At 54.4% G+C, this 22894-nt stretch overlaps 2 protein-coding genes across 5 annotated transcripts in view; one reads left to right on the top strand and one right to left on the bottom strand.

The window, feature by feature from the left end:
- CMKLR1 (chemerin chemokine-like receptor 1) overlaps nucleotides 1-22894 on the bottom strand; it is a 91401-nt gene that overhangs the window by 12776 nt on the left and 55731 nt on the right. The window contains exon 2 of one of the 4 annotated variants that reach the window (XM_050318612.1): nucleotides 48-273. The gene's annotated coding sequence lies outside the window, so the exon portion shown is untranslated. Of the gene's footprint in view, nucleotides 1-47; nucleotides 1021-1790; nucleotides 2069-22894 lie in introns of those variants that run through there. The other 3 variants (XM_050318615.1, XM_050318610.1, XM_050318611.1) reach the window with 3 other exon arrangements.
- On the top strand, nucleotides 18214-22773 carry FICD (FIC domain protein adenylyltransferase). The gene is made up of 2 exons (XM_050318608.1): nucleotides 18214-18762; nucleotides 20199-22773. The coding sequence occupies exons 1-2, from the start codon at nucleotides 18477-18479 to the stop codon at nucleotides 21272-21274; spliced, it is 1362 nt and encodes a 453-aa protein (XP_050174565.1). The 5' UTR covers nucleotides 18214-18476; the 3' UTR covers nucleotides 21275-22773.

Here is a 22894-nt window from a genome sequence, read left to right as displayed (position 1 = left end):
TATAAAAATAAAGATATTAATACATATATAAATCCAGAGGTGTTTACCTGAGCTGGATAAATCCCCGAGGATTTTTCAGCATCTGGAGGCTGGATTAGACATCCCTGCTTCTTCTATACCCACATTAGGGCTGGCATGGAAATGACCCCGGGGTTGGGTCACTCGGTGTCCAAGCTGGAGCTGACAGGGATATTGTGGAAGTTTCTCATTCCAGAGACATGCACAGGGAATGGGAGGATGGGGAAAAGAATTGCAGCTGGTGAGATAAACCAGCTCGGCACAGAGAGCCTGGGAAGGGGGAAGCAAAGCTCTGCGGGAGGATGTGGGCTTCGGGCCGTGGGTTCAGCCGGACACGAGAGGGGATGTGGCAGTGGCTGCCCTCAGTGACGTGTCCCTTCCACCACCCTGTGCTGCCCGCAGTGGCTTGGGAGCCCCATGGGACCCCTCAGGAAAGGTTTGGCCATCCCTCACCGTGGTCTTGTTGCTCCTGCTGAACACAGCCAGAGGGTCTCCTCGGGCTTCTCCACCCCTGGATGCCCCTCATCTCTGTTCCCTAGGACACCTATGTCCCTGCCCCACTCCTGGGACGCTCCTGGCCTCGCACATGCAGGAGTGGAGTAACCCAAAGTCATCCCTGGGATGCATGGAAAACAGGGACCGTGTCCCTGCCTCACCAGGTCCTGCCTGTTCCCAGCTGTTCTTCCAGCTGGGTTGAGGTGGGATCCAGCAGCACGTTCCCAGTGATGAATCAGCCTGTCCTGGTTCGCACTGGGACCCCAAGCAGAGGGTCACCAGCCAAGGGCCATCCTGGTCTGGACCCTGTGAGGAGGTAGGAATTGCTGGTGGCACGCACGGTGCATCCGGTGACCTGGCACTGGCTGAGCCCAGAGGGACACAAAAAATCCCTGCCCTGAGCCAGGAGAACCCATCCAGAGGGAGATACCAATGCCTGGACCTGTGGCACTGTGCACCTGCACCGGAGCATCACTTCCACCACAGCAACCCCCTGCTCCCACCACAAATATCCAGGAGTTTTCTGGCTTCAGACACGCACAGGGGACATATCCCAGTTCCCTCAGAGCCGCCACACAACAGCCAGAAAACTGCTGCCCAACTCTGACCTGGAGTCAGCAGGTGATGTCAGCGGAGAGCGATTCCCTGTGGGAGCTCACAGCCATCATGTCCCGTGCAGGTGGGGACAACGACCCCCGCTCACGTGGCCGAGTTCCCACAGGAGCCAAAAAAGAGGAATTGGGGCCGGGGCCCACTTTGCACAACGGGGCCGTGTCGCAACATCCCCGAGGCTGAATCAGGAGGAAAAGTGCTGATGTGCCAGATCAGTGGGGCCAGCGAGGGGAAAGGAGAAGAGACCCAAAACCCCAGACGTCTGCACCAGGGGGGATGTGCCAGCTGGGCAGCTCGTGACTGGCACACTGGGATCCCTCTGTCCCAGGACCCCCAGCATGGGGTGGCAGCTCCACAGGGTGCCGGTGCCAGCGGTGCTCCAGGGTGTGCCACACTTGTGGCACCTATGGCAGGTCCCCAGTGGGGTGCAGCCCGTCTGACCAGGGGGCAGCAGTGCCCCCATGACAGTGGGAAATGCCATTCACTTCCCAAAATAATAAAAACCAGAAGAAACGTGGTCCTGGATTGAGGAGGGTCACAAATGCTGGGTGTTCCCCATCGCTCTGCTGCAGGTCCTGTCCCATCCACTGCACAGTAACACACCCAGTCCCCCCAGTAACACACCCCAGTGCTCCCAGTGCTCCCCCAACAAGCCCTCCAGTCACCTTTCCAAATACCTTGTGTGGTGCCACGCTCTCCCACTGTTCCCTGTTGGGCAGGACGAGGTCGGGGTGCCCAAGGTGTCCAGTGGGATCCCATTCCCAGGCGTATCCCAGCGTGGCAGGATCAGACCAAGGCACGGGGCCGCTCCCCGCCGGTTTTAAGTGCGAGGGGAGTGGGCAGGAGTCCCGGTTACATCCATCACCAGGGTTTTCTTGGCAGCAGGATGCTCTGTGAGCAACAGCTGGGAGAGGGTGTGACGCCGGGAGCTGGGAACGCTGGCCCGGATCCTGCCACGGCCCAGCGTGAGGAAGCAACAACTGCTTCCCAAGGGGCCTCCTTTCCTGTCCCGTCCCCCAGGCCGGGATCACACCGCCCTAAGGAGGGATAACGGAGCACAGAGTGCTCCAGAGGGATGCTGGTCCTCCAGGGGGGGCAGGTGGCTGCCAACCCCCCCCGTGCTGTCCCCACCCTGGGTCAACCCCTGTCCTCTGCCCTCCCCACCGCCCCCAACTCCTTCCAAGACGTTGAGTCACTTCCCCTCGGCAAATCTGGCTCCCAAACGCCGCTGCTGCTGCTCAGGGGCTGCTTTCCCGATGGATTTCATTAGCACCAGGATGCTACAGCTGCTTCCAGGCAGCACTCCCAGCCCATGGGGGCTCTGTGGTGGCAGATCTGTCCCCCACAGCCCCAACTACACCTGCAAGGAAAGTTCTTTGGGGGCACATGGAGGGGCTGAGAGAGGCACTGGGTTGCCCCGGGCAGGAGAGATGGGCAAGGCTGGATGCAGGGATGGGGTTCAGGGGGAGCCTGGTCCCAAAAGGGAGCTTTTGGGGCAGGCCCCAGTTTGGGAGCACTGAGCAGCACAGCCCCCACCCACACGGAGTAGGAGGTTTGGATAACTCCACACTTGATGTGGCACTGGGAAAATTCCTTCCCTCCCCACGCAACCCCTGCACTCCCCAGCTGCAGCCATCCCAGTCCCAGGCTCAGCCCAGAGGGTTAAGAGCCAGTGCAGGGTTTGGGTGCAAAGGCATCACCTTGGAAACACAAGGAAGCTTGGGAGTGACACTCCCATCTTACCCCCTTCCAGCTTGGAGAAGGAGCAGGATTTGCTCCAGCACAGGTCCAAGCAACACCAGCCCTGGATTTGCTACCAGCCAGTTCATCTCTCTCCCCAGCAGAAAGAAAGTTCATACATTACAGGTGATTAATTAAGGTTAATTAAGGCCACAAAACATCGTGCATCCAGCCAGCAAGGGAGAGGATTAACTACAAATTGATGTTTTTACCTTTGGTGTGCCGGAGTCAAACGGTGCCACAAAGGGACACTCATCCCAGGCAGCTTCGGGTGGCACCATCCCCGTGTGTGGGATGGGCAACGTGGTGGGACCTGGGGGCTCCCCAGAACCACTGCAGGGTGTGGGGGGGCTGGGATGACCGAGCACAGATGCTCCTGCGTGTGGCCTTGCCCAGGGCTGATCTTGGGGCACCTCGACACCGAGGGGTCCTGAGCCGGGAGCCGGCACAGTCCCAGTGTTCTCAGCAAACCTGAGCTCTGCACACCCACAGCACTGGGGCAGGACCTGTCCCCCTGGTACTGCTGCTTTCCCAGGCCCCCTTCCCCTGGTCCAGGCAGGATGCAGGATCCTTCCCCCAGGCCCTTATCCCTGTGCTTAGCAAGACGGTGAAATAAAAACACGCTGAGTGGGGACACAACGTCCCCTCCCGAGCGTTTGCTGTGGGCTGTGGTTTGGGGTTTCCCTCCGGCATCGCCTGCTCAGCAAAACACTGCCGGCAGCAGCGCCTGCACCGGGACAAACGCCCCGTTCCCAGGGCCGGTGTGGCAGCAGAACCATCCCGGCACTGCTGGAGCAGCCGTGGGGAGCAGCAATTCCAGGCACCGGAGCCGGCGGAGCCTTTGGCAGCCGCCACGTCCTTGGCGAGCACCGAGTGCCACCCACACCGAGCAAAGCAATTAGAGCTCTAAATTGATTTGGGCTCATTAAAACCCCCGGAGCTCCTCCCTGCCGAGCCGGGATGCACAGACCGAGCCCGGCAAAGCCGACCCCGCCGGCACAGGCGCTCGCCCTCCTCTGCCGCCCCCGTGGGCGCTGGGAACCCGTCTGACTCAGCCCAAAACAGATGTCACGCTTAATGGGGAAGAGAAGCTTTTCCCTCTCCAGGGGAGCTTTGTCCGTCATCCAGCAGCACTTTCCCTCGCCCTGGGCAGAGCCGTGGGGATACATGGGAATGGCTGGAAAAGGAGGTGGGTTGAGCTGAGAGGACACAGCAGAGGGCTCCTACCACATATCCCAGTGTTTCAGGGTTGGGTTTATCCCCTGCCTTTCCCACAGGGAGTTCATCCCTCTGGCTCCTGGCTTCACACCCGCTGTGGTCCCGAGCTCCCAATCTCGTCACTGCCTCTCGATCCAAGTGGAAATGAAAAGTCACTGTACAAATAAAGAGCCCACATACAGGATGTCAGAGAGACATTTCACGTTCCCTGTTTTCCCTGATTTGACACAATCATGGAAAAAAACAGTCCCAACCTTGTGCAACTCGGGGCTTATGAACAGCTCCATGAGTCTGGAACACAGCGGGGCTGGGATGGGGCTGCTGGATCCCACTGTGGTCCCAAGGCTGTGGCACCACATCCCACTGCATCCCACCACTGGCATGGACAGGTCAGGGCACCTCTGCCTGGTTTGCACACAGAGCTGCTGGTTCAGCCCCAAACCACCCTCCCAGCACCTTCCCCACCTGAGCATTTTCCCACAAATATCCCAGCTCTGAGCATCCAGCCAAATCCTTTGGGATTCCTTCCCAAATTTCCCCAGCACCCTTTGCTTGTTGGTACAATGCTACAGAATCCTTCATCCTCTTCCCCTCGTGGAGTGTGGTTTGGAAACACAAGGGCCTGAAAGCTGGATTTCTGAGTGTGGTGCTGCACCTTCATTTCATGGCCTTGATCTAATTGTAAGGAATTTTATCCCCCAGCTGCTCGGCGGAGGAGGGAGCCGATGGCCCAAAGGGCAGAGGAAGCAGCACGTGGGGGATTCTCTGTGTGTCCTTGTGCTTTATTATCCTTAAAATGGATTCCTGACCAGGCAGATTCCAATATCAGCACAGGTATTCCCTGCTCTGCATCCCAGTTTCCCCCCTCCAAGATTGTTAGTTTTGCCAGAAATGAGTGTTTTCTCATCACCCTGAGCCCTTTCCTGCAGAAAATGTGCCATCCATCTCTTTTTCTCCCACTCATTGTGGGTTTTTTTAGCGTGACAGCTTGTGTGGGAACCATGGAAGCCAGGACTGATGGTGTCTGCAGCTCCAAGGAAAAAAAACCCACAAGCTCTGGATTTGGAGAATGGGAAGAGGACACCAGTGGGAGCAGGAATGTGGGGGGGCAGAATCCTTGAGCTCCCCACTCTGTACTCAGTGGCACAGTGAGCACCAACCCCTTGGGCCTGGGGGGATTCCAGATGGAGAGGGGATAATTTAGGATGGAAGGGGGTTAAACAGCCCTGACAGGGCTCCAGGTCTGGATGCTGAGCATCCCACTGGGAGTCAGGTGATGCTGAGAGGTCTCCAAGGCCTTATATTGGCTACAAAACTGCTGGAGCTTAATTCAGGCTCATCCTTCACCCTAAAACCCTTTCAGCATCACCCTAAAATCCCTCTGGATGTGTTTTTCCACAGCTGGTGTCCCATGATCACAGTGAGCAGATACCAAACACAGACAGAGGTGAATATTCCTGAAATCTCTTGGAAACAATAGACCCATCGGTGGGTCCTGGCTGACAAACCCCTCAGGAAACACCTAATTCTTTAAGGCACCAGCTGGATTTGTCTTAATAACAAAAACTTAAAACCAAAAGGCTTCAACTTCCCAAACATCCATAAGAAAACCTGCTTTATTTATGACTTTTATAACAAATAAAACCAGTTTTCCTTATAATGAACATCCAGGCAAGTCCCTGCTCTACAGAGCAAGGCTTTGCAGAGACAACTGTTTTGGAGGTGGCTGTGCCCTCCAGCTTTGCCAATCCTGCTTCCCATCACTGGGATGGGCTGGGGGGCTGCTCCAGGCCAGGAAGTGTCTGGTTCCTTGCGGGAATCCTCGGCATTCCTGCCAGCTCCGAGAAAGCAATGCCACTTTCAGGCCTTTTTTGGCCAGGGGTGGCCTTGGTACAAGTCCCCTGAGGTCCAAATTCTGCTGGAATTTTTAAAAATAACAGCAAAATATTCCCGAGCTCATGCCAGCGTGGGGCTATTTCTGGAAGGAGAGGGTTGCTGGGCAGTGCCAGGGAGATGTGGGGGCACCTGTGCCCTCATTGGGGTCCCTCCACAGCAGCTTCCTCTGGGCAGAGGCATCCTGAGCATCCCAGCACTTAAAGCTCATCCCGTGCTGGATCCAACCCTCTCCCAGGACTGCCACGAGAAGCCCATTCCCGAAATAGCCCCGTTATCTGAGAATTATTTAAATAAATGTATCAATTTTGGGATCTGTCGGAAGGGTGCTGTTGATGGGAGCCAGATCCAGAGTTTGCCTTGGAAAACAAACAAACCCAAACTCAAAGGGAGCATGAGGAGGGAAAGCTGTGCCGAGGAGGAGCACGGAAACGTTCCGTGTCACATTATCCAGGATTAACGCTCCGGATTGCCTGCGAGCACGGAAAGGTTTTATCCCAAAGATTCAATTAAGGTTCCTCAGAGCCTGATCCATCCCAGGTGGGACTGGGGGGGATCTGTAAAACTGCACAGCAGTAAGAGGCAAGAGCATGCCCAGAGATGAAGGATTGAGGGTCATAATTCCTGAGGGAGAGGTAAAGCATTTCCATGGATATCACACCTCGAGTGCACCACCCCCATCCTGGCATTAGCTCTGCTGGTGAGGGGCTTCTGTTCATGGAAAACAGTGAATTAACAGGATTTAGGGGATGAGGAAAGAGTCTAGATGTAATCAGATCCAATCAGTGGATGGGTCAATAAGAGGAGAGGTGGTGGCCTCATTGTTGGTCCTCAAGTCCCATCAGTGGATCAGATCCCACTTGTTCATCCCTCATCACTGCTCCTGGAAACTTCCACCAAGAAGGGTTTAAATGAGTCATTTATCAATTACATGTAAGGTTTGGCAAATTAAAATCCACCCCCTTGCATAATTAATAGGGCAGCTTTGTATTTGGCAAATTAGGGAGACTCTCGATGAGCTAATTTGTTAATTAAGGGAAGCCTGGAGGCTCTTCCTTCGTTAGACATTGGCAAATCCTTTAATCCAAAGTGTAGCTCCTCCTTTAGGACCCTCAGGCTTAGGATGGCCTGGGAATGGCCCTGGCAGCGACACTTGCCACGGGAGAGCTCCTGGAATGGCCCTGGTTCCCTGGGATTTATGGCAGCAGCTTATTTCCCTTCCCCTTCCCCTTCCTTTGGGAGGATTTCTGTTGAGGAAGAGCGTGAGATCCCACAGCCACGGCTGCTGCTGCCAAACAAAGCCCAGAGCTGCCTCCAGGAAGGAAAGAGGGAAATACATTGATAAAAAAAAAGAAGTGGCCCAGTTCAGAGGGAAGTTTCACTTAATTATTTAGGACAGAGCTCCCTGTGAGCAGAGTTAATGAGATAATTAACGTTAATTGGGGGTGATGGTCAGGGTGTCTGTACTGGGGGAATCTGGGGGAAATCAGCGGTGCTGCTGCCGGAGGGTGGAGGATCCAGAGCTCATCCCAACAGATCCAAGTATCCCATGTGCCCCCTCATGCCAGGCAGTGTCCACCCTGCCCATGGCCAAAGCCATTGACTCCCAGGGCAAATAACCCTCCAGGTACATCCAGGATCACCAGATCAGCCCTTTCCCTCATCCCAAGTTATAACACCCCCAGCAGCCCCCTCCCACTGCTTCCAGTACAAACCAGGAGGTGCCAAGGCCAGATGGGCTCCACTGACCTGCTCCAAGAGATGCCACCAAGAGGGATCCCAAAAAAAACACTGGAACCAACGCTGGGGAGAGCAGGACCAGTAACACCAGTGAGAGCAGGTACTGACCCATGGGGGCAACCACACCACGTGCCTTGGGATAAATACCCGTTATGGATGCAGGGCTGCAAATCCTGCTCCATGTTAAAAAAAAACAGGATAATGATTTCCCAGGATTGCACGATGGACCATTTCCCTCCAAACCAGATTATCCCAGACCCGATGGAGCAGCTCCCTCCCTATTTTTAGCCATCGGTGCCTCTGTACTGGCCAGCAGGTTATCAGATAAACATGGGAAAGCATCTTGCCAGGAGAGGACCCAGAGACTCCCTTATCCTTGGTTTTAATGTATTTATTTTCAGCCTTTAAAAAGAAACATCAGGTTCACTTTATACTGCACAAGTTTGCCAAGTTTCCAGCTTTCACTGGAACTTATTCCGCTGTGACAGGTCTGGGACGCACAGGGAGCAAGCAGAGAGGGCATGGCTGAAAACAGCAATAAAAAAATCACATTGAATGGCAAGTGCCTGATATCTTTTCCACATATTTGGCCAAAAAATAAGGCTGCTGTTGAAGCTGCCTGGATTTGGGTGCCCTTTGCAGGAGGACACGGATGGTTTGTGCTCCGGTGCTCCGGCACTGGCTCCGGAGTGTTGGTCACAACGAGCTGGAGCTCAGGCTGGGCAAAAGCACACTTGTATTTGGAGCTATTTGGATTAATCATGGATTAAGTGAGGCTGGAAGGGGCCTTGGAGATTGCTGGGTCCGAGCAGGCAGCTCAGGACCTTCTCCAAGTGAGTCTGAGCATCCCAAGGATGCAGATCCCACCACTGCTCTTATCCCTGACCTAGAGTGACTCCCCCACTGCAAAGGGGTTTTTCCTTATTCGCAGTGGAACATTCCCTCACACCATCACCCTTTTGCCTGTCACTCTGTGTCTCCAAGGACAGCCTGGATTCATCTTCCCTACACCTCATTTCCAGGGAATGACAGCAACTGCAGGTGGGAGATTTATTGCTGTGCTGATGGAGCAGGGCACAGCATCCCACAGCACCCTGCTTTGCTCCCAGGCTATCACAGGCTTCCAAAGCCAGGGAATTCTCTCCTTCATCCCAATGGATCCATGGGAACCCCATCCCAGCACCTCTGTCCCTCCATGAACTCCTCAAATCCAAGGAGTCACCCAAAAACTGCTCCCTGACCTCCTTCAGTGACAGAATCCCGTGTGTTTGGGGATAAAGTTCCCCCAGTTATTTTCCCACCTCTATTTCCTCCCACACCAGGCTCAGATCAATAAATTAATTCCAAATTATCTAACGAGCCCTCAGCCTGTAATTTGTTTTTCATAAGTGTAAATCCAATTCCTTCCCAAGGCTGTGCCTTTGGGACCCTCACAAATTAGGGAGCTGCTCGAGACACTTCCCTGACGTTATTTTTGCAGAGAACATTGCTCTGAAAATAATAATAATAACCACAGCAAGCTCTTTCTAAAGATGGTTTTCAGGGCCCCAAAACATGTTTACATCTTATTTGTTCCTCCACTTTACCCATTTCCTGCAGTGCCCGGGGGATCATCCCAAGCAATTCACTGCAGTCTTTAACAGCCACTATAAAATGAGGCTTGAAGAAGCCTTGAGCTGATGTGGCTTTTATGGTGATCCAGAATAATTCTTATCAGGGGAACAGCTCCTGCTTGAGCTGTCCTGGGCCTGTAAAACACACACGGACTTCAAGCCAGGGCCTTTAATTCCCGCTCGAGTCGTGGTGGCTTCGCTTTGGTTTGGAGAGCCAAGCAGACTCTGGGAAACATAAAGAGCCAACTCCAGGCTATTTTAAGCTTCAAAACAAGAAATACCACAGCTTCTCCAATGTCTCCACAAGCCAAGGGCTGCTCAAACTGTGGGGTTTGTCAGGAAAATCAGAACTGGAGAGGGAAAGCGGCAGGAGGGCGGCACAGTTGGAGGCCGTGGTTAGATGGGATATTGGGAAGGAATTCTTCCCTGTGAGGGTGGTGAGGCCCTGGCACAGGGTGCCCAGAGAAGCTGTGGCTGCCCCAGCCCTGGAAGTGTTCAAGGCCAGGTTGAGGTTTGGAGCAGCCTGGGATAGTGGAAGATGTCCCTGCCCATGGCAGGGGGTGGAATGGGATGATCGCAAAGGTCCCCTCCAACCCAAACCATTCCATGGTTCTGTGATTCAGGGAAGGCTGGGGGAGCTCCCAAACAGCCTGGCATTCTGAGCTCTGGTCTTAAAGCATTTACAAAAGACCACAAACATCTGCTCTAATTGCTCATCCCAGTGAAACAGAGGGAAAAGAGACTTGCAGGAATCAAAGGCCAGCGCACGCAGCAGACGTGTCGGTTCTGGAAGGCAAAGAAAGGCTTTCAGAACCCTGATTTCAGCTTTGCACAAATTAGACATTAAAATTAACTCAATTTCATGCCATCTTTACCAGCTGTCAGCTCGGGAGTCACCAGAGACTGTGCAATAACAAGGATATGAACACGGGGAAGTTTGGGCTCTGCAGAAGCTGGTTGGGAGCAGGTTCGTGCTCTGGGAAGTCAAGCTGATGGAACACAAAGTCCATGGCTGAAGGAACACCAGACTCTGATGGCAGAGGAGCCTCAGGGAAACACCTGCAAATAAAATAACTCTGAAAGAGGAGGCTCTGACGGTCCCAACACTCAAAAGTTCCCATGGGAGCTGCTGTTTGCTGTCACTAATTTGGTAGCTGGACTAATGAGCCAGGTGATCACCAGGTACCTCCCCACCACCTCCATCCTCAGGTTTCCCCTTCCTTGGCAGCCCCTGGATATATCAGCCAGAAGCCCAGGAATGCAGAACCAGGAAGCAGGGCCTGATCTCACCCACATGGCACTGCACTGGGCTGGGGTTTGGGCTCACCTGGCAAGAGCTGACCTTACCTACAAACAGCTGGAATTGCAGCCCCTGGAGATGAGCACGAGACACAGGAGGAAGCCCAAAGAGGGAGGGAAGAGCTGGAACTTGGCCTGGGAGGCTGCAGGGATGAGATCTGAGAGCCAGAAAACAGAGGATGAGGTGGCTACGAGGGAAGAAGCACCAGTGAAAGGCTTCCTCACTGCAGGTTTGGAAGGATCACCTGAGCTGAGAGAGGAGGAACCAGCCCATGTGTGTGTGTGTGTGTGTGTGTGTGTGTGTGTGTGTGTTCCAGCTGGGCTGGATTGATTTCCACAGCTCTGTGTTGCATTCCTGGGAAAAGGCTGCACCCACATCCCACAGGATTCCCACGAGGCCTGGACAGACTTGGCACAGGAGCATCAACACACAGCACGTGGCTTCTCCTATCCCTTCACCCAGCCCGAACAGGAACCTGCTGCAGCCCATTCCAGCACCATTCCTTGTGGGAAGAGGCAGCCAGGGGCTCAGGGAGGGACAGGGAGCCCGACACCTGCACAGGGAGAGCACAGGAGCTCCCTCACAGTGCTCACCTCAGCAGCACAGAGGGATCCACACTCAGCTCCTGCTCCAGCTCAGCCTCTGCCTGGTGAAGCCACAGAGCCCAGTTGGGAGATTTAACATTCCATTTCCAAAGCAATGAAATCCAGGGAAATGTTCCACAGCTCCTGGTTTTGAGGAGTGCTGGAGGCACCTGATAAAGGTGGAGTTACGGTGCTGGTGACAAACAGGGGCTGTTCCCTGCTGGCAGGGGGAGAGGGAGCCTGGGTTTTAATTTGGAGGAATTCCAGAGGATCCATTTTATCTCTCAGCATGCAGGAAAATTAGCAGAGCGCTGTGTAAAGCTGGGAACGACACACGCTCTATCTTTGTAACTCCAAGGCAGTGTCTGAGCTCTGCTAGAACAGCACAGGTTTGCAAATCCTTTTCTTCCACTTGCCTTACAAATCCCTATTTTCCAACTCCTGCCTGGTTTCCGAGTGCAGGTGCTGAGGGAACAGTTGTGCAGGGCCCCTCAGATCAGATCTCCTCACTGTGCTTTATGACTTTTAAAGGATCACCCACCTGCTTTGGTTTGGATTTTTAACCATCAGCACATAGAAAGAGCCATTTGAATATCCAAGACTTTGGGAACCTTTGGAAAATTAGATCCATAGAGAAGCAAAACTAAATTGGTAGGTGGTTCCCAAGGTCTCTGCTCCAGAGCTCCCCTCTCTCTTCCTGGGACTTAGGAGCTTAATTGAAGGCTGCACTCAGGAGCATTCCCATTACCAAATCCTGGTGGAGCAGAGCCCCTCCCAGGCAGCCCACACCGACTGAAATGTTGGGAATTAGCCCGGGATCAGGACATCCTGGCCTCCAGCAACATCCCCAGCACCTCTGCCAAGGCACTGGTGTGTCCCCAGCATTCCTGAGCTGCAGTTACCATGGTGACCGAGCATTGTCCCCTCTCCTGGCAGGAAAAATTTCCCTTTCCTTTAAGGAAAAATGTCCTTTCCTATCCCTGCACAGCACAGGGCTGATCCAGACCACTCTCAGGTGGCCTCTCCCCTGGCCTCATCCTGCACCCAGGACACCCTGGTCTCCCAGGCCAAGCCAGGCAGGACAGGGACTGCTGCCCATGAGGAATTTGCTCCAGCCAGACACCGTTGGATCCATTCCCAGCAGCCAAAAAGCTCCTGCAGCTGAACATCACCAAGGAAAAATAACACAGGTGAGAGTAATGAGGATCCTGTCACTCCCAAATCTAAACAGGGAAGGAGGGAAGGGCTTGAGGTCATCCAAGACTATCAGGTGGCCTTGGAGCCACCACTGTCTCCACTCCACGACAGTCGGTGGCATTGGTGCCACCACAGGATCAGCAAGAAGTGCCACCTCCGAGTGTGCTTCCCTGCCCTCCTAAATCTCCATGGGAGCCCTGCTGAGCTCTGACAGCTGCCAGGACCTAAGCAGGGGGTGAGCTGAGAAGCTCACAAGGGAAAATAGCTCCTTTTGTAATCTGCTCCCACAGCACACCCACCCTCAGCCTGTTTTAGCCTCCTCGTCCTACATTGCAGCCCTGGAGACGGGAAGTGTGAGGAGTTGTGACTGTCAAATGGTGTCTCACATGAAGGGGTCCCCCCAAAAAGTGTGGCTGCTGCAAGAGAGGTCTCCACCCTTCTCTGCCAGGCTGTCCTGATCCCACTGCTCCTCTGGCACCTGGAAAAGATCACAGAATCATGGAATCACAGGATGGTTTGGGTTGAAAGGGACCTTAAAGATCACCTCATTCCATGGGCAGGGACACCTTCCACTAGCCCAGGTTGCTCCAAGCCCCGTCCAGACTGACCTTGGGCACTTCCAGGGATGGGGCAGCCACAGCTTCTCTGGACAACCTGTGCCAGGGCCTCACCACCCCCACAGGGAGGAATTTCTTCCAATATCCCATCTAAACCTCCTCTTTTTCAGTTTGAATCCATTTCCCTTGCCCTGTCATGAGCAGGGAAGACCAGGAGGTTGTTTCCCTCTGGGTGGCCATCAGAAACCCAAGTGGCTCATCCTTGTGTGGGATCCTGAGCAGGTTTCCCTGCTCTCCAGTGTGTCAGAGATCAAGGAATCTCACTGCAGGGGGATGGATACTGGGAGCCTATATGGTCACTAAATCCCTCTTAACAAGCATCACTTTTCATTTCATTTTTAGCAAACAAACATCACATTTCATTTTCAGCCGATTTTCCCCCTTCTTCACTCAGCCAGAAGAGCAGGGAGGTGAAAGCAGGAGATAACTGAGCCTCTTGCCCTCGGGAGCCCTCATTATCCCAGGAGGCCTCCACTGCCTCGGGGAATCAATTAAAGGGACTGGAGCTGGGATACTCAGCACTTCACAGGATCAAAACCCAGAGAGACACGAGGAGGCAATTTCCCTCCTGTCATGGACAGGCAAATCATTCCTGCAGCAGCTCCCAGGTTTAATAAATCTCCAGATTGCCTGGTGTGGAGTCCCATTAGTTGGGTCTATGTGGCACTTAGTCCAAAATGACTCTGGGAGAGTCAGCATTTCCACCTCAGCCTCAAGGACAGGTAGGAGATGAGTGTGCAGCCACTTGGTTCATCCCCTCCCAGGTTCCCTCTGAGGGCTGGACTCCCACAGAGTCTGGGATTGTGAGTAAAACAGCTGAGAAATCCACAGTGAGGGGACTGAGGTCCCCGAGAAATGTCCTCATGGACCCTGGGAACATCCTCAACTGAGCCTTTCTCCAGCCCTCAACTTCCACATGGATGAGGAAGGACAGCCAGCAAGGGCAGGATGTACCACGAGGAACTGTGTTCTCTCCCACAAAATACACTGATTTTTCCCAAGATTTCCTAGGTTTGCTCCTCATTCTCCACAGCTCCCAGCACTGTGACTAAAAACTCATCACTAACTTAGATATTACCAATAAATCCTCCCCTGTGAGGGTGGGGATGCCCTGGCACAGGTTGTCCAGAGAAGCTGTGGCTGCCCCATCCCTGGAAGTGCCCAAGGCCACGCGGGACAGGGCTTGGAGCAACCTGGGCTAGTGGAAGGTGTCCCTGCCCATGGCAGGAGTGGGATGAGATGAGCTTTAAAGTCCCTCCCAACCCAAACCATTCTGTGATTCTGTGAAATATTAGAAGAGGGAGGAATTCCAAGCACTGCCAGTTCCACCTCTGTCCCTGCCTGGGGACACTCTGCCCCCTTTGGAGAGTCCCACTGCCTCCCAGACCCTCACACCAGCAGCCACACACGGCTCACTGGAAAACCACTCTGACCACAAGTGCAATAATGAAAGAGCTTTTCTCCCGCACAGATGGGACTCCCTATTCCCTTTTTCCTGCTAAATTGCTTTCCTCATTGTACCCAGACCCTGTAGGGTGGCTTTGCCAGGGCCCCCCTGGTGCGATGTGAGAGCAGCTCTGTCCCAGCCCAGCACGGCTCTGAACGTCCTCCTTTTGTCCATTTATTCCCAGTGCCACAAACCAATCTGTCCGAGAAGCTGGTTCCTCATTATTCCTGAGGAGATCCAACAAAGCCCTGTGTTCCTCACCCTCCAGGAGCTTTGTTTGGAGCTCTGATCCCTCTCTTTGTGTTTGCAGATGAGCTGTAAATGGCTCTCTTAGCCCCTCTTTCGCAGCCAGGAGCAACAACCACCCCTGCTCAATCCAACTCCTGCTTTTTGCTCATCCTTTGTCACATTAATTAAAAATCCCTCTGGCCTTGCACTTGGATTTGGGATGTGGTTTCCCTTTGCCTCACCAACATCACAGCCAGGAATGTCCAATCTGTCTTTCACAACCTTGCTGTGACCTGGCTGAGCTTTTCCCAGGCAGTTCATCCCTTTCCTGTCCATCTGTTCATCTACTGAAATCCCACTTTTAAATCCAGTTGCTTCTCCTGACGACAAGACTCTCCTACAGGCCAGGGGCCTTTCCCAAGAGATGCTCCATGGTCTCGGTTTAACCCAACAGCTCAAGGGCAAGACACCTCCCAAAAGCAGGAAATAAAAGGAATGAAATCCAGGCAAGGGAGGAGAAAAAAGACCCCCAGCATGGAAAAATTCCCAGGGATGCTGGGCCTGCAGCTCTCCACTTCCAGAGCCTCAGCTGAACTGGAGGCTGGAGAGGGAGAAATATCCTCCCTTTTGCAAAAAATTAATTACTTTTTTTTCCCCTTTAACATGTGGCCCAGGAAAGCCAGAAAGAAACAACATTAGTGGATCTGCCTTATCACATCTTCCAAATTTATGCCAGGGAAGATTATCCCAAGGATCAGCCCAACAGCCAGGACAAGCTTTGGGAAGCATGAGCTCCATGCCTGCTGTTCCCTCTCGTCAGCAGCAGATCCCAGGACCCTCCTGAGCATAGAGAGGCGATTTTTATCCCAGTACAAACAGTTCCAGGAGGCAGCCAGAGCCTTACTCAACCTTCAAATATGTTTTCCGTGGGTCGGTGCCTCTGAAGGCAGAAGGTGGAAAGGTCCTGGAGAGGCTGCATCCCGCCGGGATGTTTCCATGGAGCAGGAGATGAGTCAGTGCCATCTGCCGGCTGCTCCCAAATCCGCTGGATTCGGTGTCAGATACTGAGGAATAAAACCCAGGCTCTTACACACTTTCTCCCATGGTAACGCTTCCAGCATCCCTCTGGAATGCTGCTTCCAGTGCAAATTCCCCTTGGAGGTTCAGGCTCCAGATGGGATCCCTTTGGTGCATCCGTGTCCAACCACGTCAGGAATTCCCAGGGTGACCCAGTGGGACAATCCAGGCTGCAGATCCAGCATTTCCCAGCCCTTCTCCTTCCTGCCATTGGGATCTCCCTTCCCTGTCCCTGATACAATCATAAATAACTCTGGTGTAGGAAGTGCTGGCTGTGGAATCCCTTCAGCTGGCCTGGATCCATGCTAAGAAAAGCTGTGGAAATGCCAAGGATTCACAGTGCCACCAGCATTCCCAAGGGATTGGCTTCTACCTCAGCCTGGACCATTCTAAGGGTACCAAGAGGCATCAAAGCTGGGATGAGACACCAGGCACTCCTGGCTATCCCTGTAGTTCTCTTCTGCTGGATCAGATTTCATTGGGAAACAGATTCTAAATGTGTTTCTCCCCATTTTTAACAGGAAAACACATCAACAGCTCCGTAATTATTCCATGACTGGGTTTAGGTGCCTGAAGAAAACACACAACACTTCCTCTGGGAGTGAAGAGAGATTTGCTCATCCTTGAAATGCTGATTATCCCCCAAGTTCCCTCCCAGCACTTCCAGGCTCTGGCAGGCTCCAAATGGCTGGAATTGGCAGGAATTCAGTGCTGCAGGGATGGCCCTGGGCTCCATTTGCTGTGGAGATCCCAGAGCTGAGGTGCTGTCAGGCTGGTTTTGGGATGTTGGTTGAGCCGAGTCCATCCAGCTGCTTTTGTCATTCCTGGTAAAATCAGCGAACATCCAAGAGAGCCCCAGCTCCCAGACAGGGATCCTGCCTTTCCCACTGAAATCGAGCATGGGAAGGAGGATTTCTCTGGAAGACTCCATGTGCAGAGGAAGCAGAATGGAGTAAGGACAGCACATGGATCAGGATGCTGTGTGTGGGCAGCAGCCATGCTTTGGGACAGCATTCCCAACTCTGGGCTCTTTGGGACAGCATTCCCAACTCCGGGCTCTTGCCTGAGCACTGGCATTGTGTTCCTCGATTATTTGTACCCAGAGGCAGCTTTTCCTCAGTGTTGGAGCTGCACCAGGCAAAGAGGTCATGGAAACAGCATCCTCTGAATGGTTTGGTTTGACGGAATCATGGAATATCCTGAGTGGGAAGGGACCCACAGGGATTATCCAGTCCAACTCCTGACCCTGCCCAGGACACCCCAACAGTCCCACCCTGTCCCTAAGAAGCTGCAGACTCCGATGAGTCTCCCCTCAGCCTCCTCTGAAATACAGTTCAAATTGCCCCAATTTATTTCTGACAAATAAATTTCTCTCTGCTGGGGATGATCTGCTGTGTGAGCATCTGGTAGAAAACTGCCTTATTACCTCGCTCGATGCCAAAATCCTGGGGAGTTACCAGTTAATTCCTTAAAATATTCTCTTTTCCTTCAGCTTTTGTCCAATCTCTCCGCATTCCCGGTCTCCAGCCTCTCCCTGTTCCTGGTCTCCAGCGGGTGCGGAGCGCCAAGTTACGGTGCTACTGACACTCTTGAGGTCACACTTAAGGAGTATTTTTGCCAGAAAGGCCTGGAATGGGTGACGACAACTCTGTATCCAGCAGAAAAAAAGGCGTTTTTCCATGGAAACCAACACGGGAACAACCAGCGCCCCCCCACGCGGCCGTCGCGTAGCAACAGGGACGCCTTGCCCTATATGGCGAAAGCCCCGCCCTCTCCCTATCCTCCCTTCTTATTGGCTGTCCTGCCTATGATTGACGTGCGCTCCCGCCAGTCGCCGCCCTCCACGAGCCTCTCCCGCGCCCGGGGTGCGGCGCCACCCGGAAGACGCTGCAGGAAGGAGAGGGGAGGAGCGTCCGCCGCGGGAGCCAATGGGAAGGGAGAGAGAGGGCGGCGCAGCCAATGGAAGGGCGCGGGGGCGGGGCTTGTGTGGGCGGGGCCGCTGTAGCCGGGAGCGGGCGCGGCGGGGGCGGCGGAGGTGAGGGGGGACAGGGGGGACAGGGGGAGACCCCCGGGCACCGGAGGGAGGGGGACGGGGCAGGACCAGCGTCCCGGGCAGGGAGGACCCGCGGGGAACCTGAAGGGACCGGGCAGGGACGCCGGACGGGGGAGGGCTGAGGTGCCGGGTGGGATCGGAGAGGGTTGGGAGTCCCGGGCTTAGGGGAGCCGGGGATGAGGGGGCTTCAGGATAGGGAGGGAGCCCCGGGGGTGGGAGCGGTGCTGGAGGGGAACAGGGGGACATGGGGGTCGGTGGAAGGAGAGCCTTCCCCAGACCCCTCGGCCTCCAAGCCAGAGGCTGAAGCCTCTGGCTTGGGGGCCGAGGGGGTCTGGGGGAAGCTCCTTGATCCCTGCAGAGCCCACCCTGCTCCCGGGCACCCCCGTGCTGGTGCTGTCACAGTAACGCGAGGAGCATTCCACATGGACTCTGGGAACTGCCCCGATGTGCCGGGGGCGCGGCAGGAAAAGGGCTGGGGGGAATTCCTGGGACAACCAACCCTGCCACCCCCATAACTGTGACAAGCCCCGAGCACGAGTGCTCACAGCAACCCTTCCCGATGGCTGAAGCCGCGTGTGTGTGTGTGTTCCCAGGTGGGAGCGGTGGGAAGGTGGGATGCTCCCGGCGGCCGTGCTGGAGGCAGGATGAACCTCGTGGCGATGGCGACGGAGCCGGAGCTGCAGTGGGTGACCCTGTGGGTGCGGGTGCGCTGGGCGGCCGTGCTGGTGCTGCTGCTCAGCTCCCTGGTGATGCTGCTGCTCCCCCTCGCTGCCGTGGAGAACCAGTGCCACGCCCTGCTCAGGGGGATCGCCTTCCTGAGGAGCAAGCTGGGCCCCTCGGGAATGCCCGGGATCGCGGGACAGAGCACGGAGCTGAGCGTCACCTCCCAGGGGCTGGAGCTGCTGGTGCTCAAGGGAAAAGCCTCCCCAGGTAAGGGCGTCCTGAGGGGTGCAGGGGGACAGAGGAGCCCCTCAGTACAAGGGAGACAAAGGAGCTGCTGGAGTGCCCAGAGATGAGGGATTGGAGCATCTCAGTGAGGAGGAGAGACTGGGGGAGCTGGGCCTGGTTAACCTGGAGAAGAGAGGACTGAGAGGCAATTCCATCAATCCATACAAGTATCTGACACCCAAGGGGTGTCACAGGATGGTGCCAGCCCCTGTTCAGTGGTGCCAGTGACAGGGCAAAGAGCAGTGGCCACAAACTAAAACTCAGGTTTCACCTCGACACGAGAACATCTTTCCCTGGAGGGTGGCAGAGCCCTGGAACAGCTGCCCAGGGATGCTGTGGAGTCTCCCTCTCTGGAGACATTCCAAACCCACCTGGACACGTCCCTGTGTCACCCGCTCCAGGGGACCCTGCCTTGGCAGGGGGGTTGGACTGGGTGATCTCCAGAGGTCCCTTCCCCCCAGCTATTCTGTGAATTGTTGTGTAAAAAACCCCAACCTGGAGATCTCATCCCCTACCTGGTGTTCTCCTGGAGCCCACGATGGGAGTGACACCAGCCCATGATGGGAAGGAGCTCTCACTGCCACCTGCAGTGAACACCAGCTGGAAATGCCCTCGAGGTGGAGCAGGCCCTCAGCAGCTCCATGACTGCATTCCAGGGCCCTGTGCCAGCGTTCCCTCCTCGCCCCTCTGTCTCTCTGAGGTTTTTCCTCGTGTTTTCAGTACTAGTAAGCCCTGTGGAGGTAACCAGAACACAGAGAGGTGTTTTGATATACAGCATTAATCCTGAAATCCTGGCTGGCATGGAACAGCCTTTCAGGCAACAAGAGGCTGCAGTCATGGCCTTTATCAGCCAGGATGTTAATTTGGAAAACACTCAAAGGAATTACGATTCCAGCACTTTATCTTTGTTTGTATTAAAGCTCTTACTGCTGGGAAAATGTTGGATAGTTCAGTAAACAAACAGAAGTGCTGGTAGCAGCCAACACAACAACATTAGTGTTAGAATTTCACCTAAAACAATGCCAAGAGGACGTATTTGAGACATTGTGTCCTCCCACATGAAGCAGTTTGGTGGCCAGAGTGAGTTTGGCTGGAATGGCTACACAGCTTTGGCCACCTTGAGCCAGCTGCTCCCAGGTCCTGCCTCACCACACTTCCTGCCAGGAATGGCTCTGCTGCCTCGTGCTCAGCCTGGAGACGTGGCACAAACCTCTGTGATTGTAGCCTGGCAAAGGCTGGAACACAAGTTCTGTTCTAGTTCTTAGAGACTGGTTTTTAACTTTTAGATCAGTGAAGAGTGATGGTCATAGAATCATGGAAGGTCCTGAGTTGGAAGGGACCCACAAGGATCATGCAGTCCAGATCACTTTCAGGCCAACCCCCCACCCTGCTCTCTAACCATTTTTGTTGCATTCCAGAGGTGAAGTTGGAAGCCAGGGCAGCTCTGAACCAAGCCTTGGAGATGAAGCGCCAGGGGAAGCGGGAGAAGGCCCACAAGCTCTTCCTGTACGCCCTCAAAATGGACCCAGATTACGTGGACGCCCTGAACGAGTTCGGGATCTTTTCCGAAGAGGAGAAGGACATCCTCCAGGCCGACTACCTGTACTCCAAGGCACTGACCATCTCCCCCCACAACGAGAAGGCCCTGAGCAACCGGGGCCGGACGCTGCCGCTGGTGGAGGAGATCGACCAGAGGTACTTCAGCATCATCGACAGCAAGGTGAGGAAGGTGATGGCCATCCCCAAGGGCAACTCCGCCCTGCGCCGCGTCATGGAGGAGTCCTACTACCACCACATCTACCACACGGTGGCCATCGAGGGGAACACGCTGACGCTCTCCGAGATCCGGCACATCATCGAGACCAGGTACGCGGTGCCGGGGAAGAGCCTGGTGGAGCAGAACGAGGTGATCGGGATGCACGCGGCCCTCAAGTACGTCAACACCACGCTGGTGTCGCGCATCGGCTCCGTCACCATCGCCGACATCCTGGAGATCCACCGGCGCGTGCTGGGCTACGCCGACCCCGTGGAGGCCGGGCGGTTCCGCACCACGCAGGTCTTCGTGGGGCACCACATCCCGCCCCACCCGCGCGACGTGGAGAAGCAGATGCGGGAGCTGGTGCAGTGGATGAACTCAGAGGACGCCATGGGGCTGCACCCCGTGGAGTTCGCTGCCCTGGCCCACTACAAGCTGGTTTACATCCACCCCTTCGTGGACGGCAACGGGCGGACCTCGCGGCTGCTGATGAACCTGATCCTGATGCAGGCGGGGTACCCGCCCATCACCATCCGCAAGGAGCAGCGCGCCGAGTACTACCACGTCCTGGAGGTGGCCAACGAGGGCGACGTGAGGCCCTTCATCCGCTTCATCGCCAAGTGCACCGAGACCACCCTGGACATGCTGCTCATCGCCACCACCGAGTACTCCGTGGGCCTGCCAGAGGCGGGGGGAACCACTGCCGGCTGCAAACAGACCATCCCCGTCAAGACTTGACGCTCAGGAGCTGGTGAACCCCACGGTAGAGCAGAACTCCAAGCCACTCAGTGTTCCTGCTGGGAATAACTGGACAGGAGGTGTCACTCTTTAGCATTTCCTTTATTTAAAGTGTCTTACATTGGATTAAATTAATATAATTTATTTATATACGTTACGCCGAGATGGAACGAGACCTGTTGATGTCGACTGTGCACTAGGAAGTTGCTTGTGCTACTGGAAGGAGGTGGGGAGAGGTGGCAGACAGGCTCAAAAAGAGGAACTAGGATTTAATTTCTCCTTAAAGTTAAACTTTGAGGAGCTGCTTCAATCACAACCCTTCACCCAGGCAGTTACTGCAATGTCTGACCTTGGCAAGGAGCTGCTTGGCAAAGTCTAAACTGAGTTACTTTCGTGTTACCTCGTCCCTGTTGGTCAAAACCACCCCAAAATGCATCCCTGGAGGAGCAGCACCCTCCCAGCTGTGTCCATCAGACCCTTTCCTGTCAGTCACACAGGTACTGAGCAGGAAAGAGGCTGAACTCCACTTCAAAGCCACCTCTCCCCTCCCATTTCTGTAGCACTTCACACGTTTACTTTCAGCTGCCTTTCCTGGGGCCAGTTCTGTACAAGTGGGAAGGATTTGGTGTAGGATTACAGGTGGTGGGAGTGGAACAGGAGGAGAAAAGCTCTGACTTACTGCAGGGGGAAGGATTCCCTGGTGCTCCCAGGCCTCACCTCAGTGAGCAGGAGCCCTGGGAAAGCACAACTGTCCTCAGACATTTCAGTCCCAGGTCTAAAGGAGCTTGTGCCTGCAAAGCTGTGGGCAGAAAAGGTTGTTAGACAGAACCAGGAGACAGCAGCTGTGCCAGTTCAGTGAGAATGTGTGTAGAAAATTTGCCAAAGCCTTCAGTTTCTTTAGCCTACATCAGGGAGCTTTCACAATTAATCATTAAGTCACATTATTACTGCAATAAATGGGGCAAGAATCACTCGAGGCCTCTCTCTGCTGCAGTAGCAGTTGGTGCAGTACCTGGAAACTGCTGAGCAGTTCAAAGAATCACTTTGTGTTTTTTCTTAAGGCAGAAGCACCCCCAGAATAGCTCCCTCCCCCCACCTGCCAGGTGTGTGACAGCAGCATTGATCCCATCACCTCCAAATTCAGAGAAATTCCATTTAATAATCCCAGTTTAGGGTGCTGTTAAGCTTAACTCCTCTACAAAAGCTGTTAAGACTGTCCCAGGCCAGGGTTAATTTTCTTCCCTTTTAACTCTCTCTTACCTGCCAGGGACTTAGGACACATTTTATACAAGCAAAAAGCAGGATGAGACTAGGGGTTCTCTGGTCACTGCTGCCAGGAAAAGCAGACAATACCTGAGGAAGGGTGTTCTGTCCTTACAAAACGTGCTTATTTTTGTAGTGCAACCCGAGTATGAATAAAATCTGCACTTTAGAGCTCTGGGAGGGGTGGGGGGAAATGTTATTTTAGTAACAGATTAATAAACTATTTTAATATTAAAGTCTTTGTTTGGAATAGGTTGTTCTCAGAACACTTTGCTGCAGCGAATGAAGTGGCTGTGGAGGAGGAAGGCCCGTGGTGCAGATCTTGGCTCCCTCAGCCCTGTGACATCATGACCAGAC

This window comes from Myiozetetes cayanensis, unplaced genomic scaffold, assembly GCF_022539395.1.
Source record: "Myiozetetes cayanensis isolate MyiCay16 unplaced genomic scaffold, myiCay2020 scf21, whole genome shotgun sequence".
NCBI lineage: Eukaryota > Metazoa > Chordata > Aves > Passeriformes > Tyrannidae > Myiozetetes > Myiozetetes cayanensis.
This window is presented reverse-complemented; position numbering and strand designations above follow the sequence as displayed.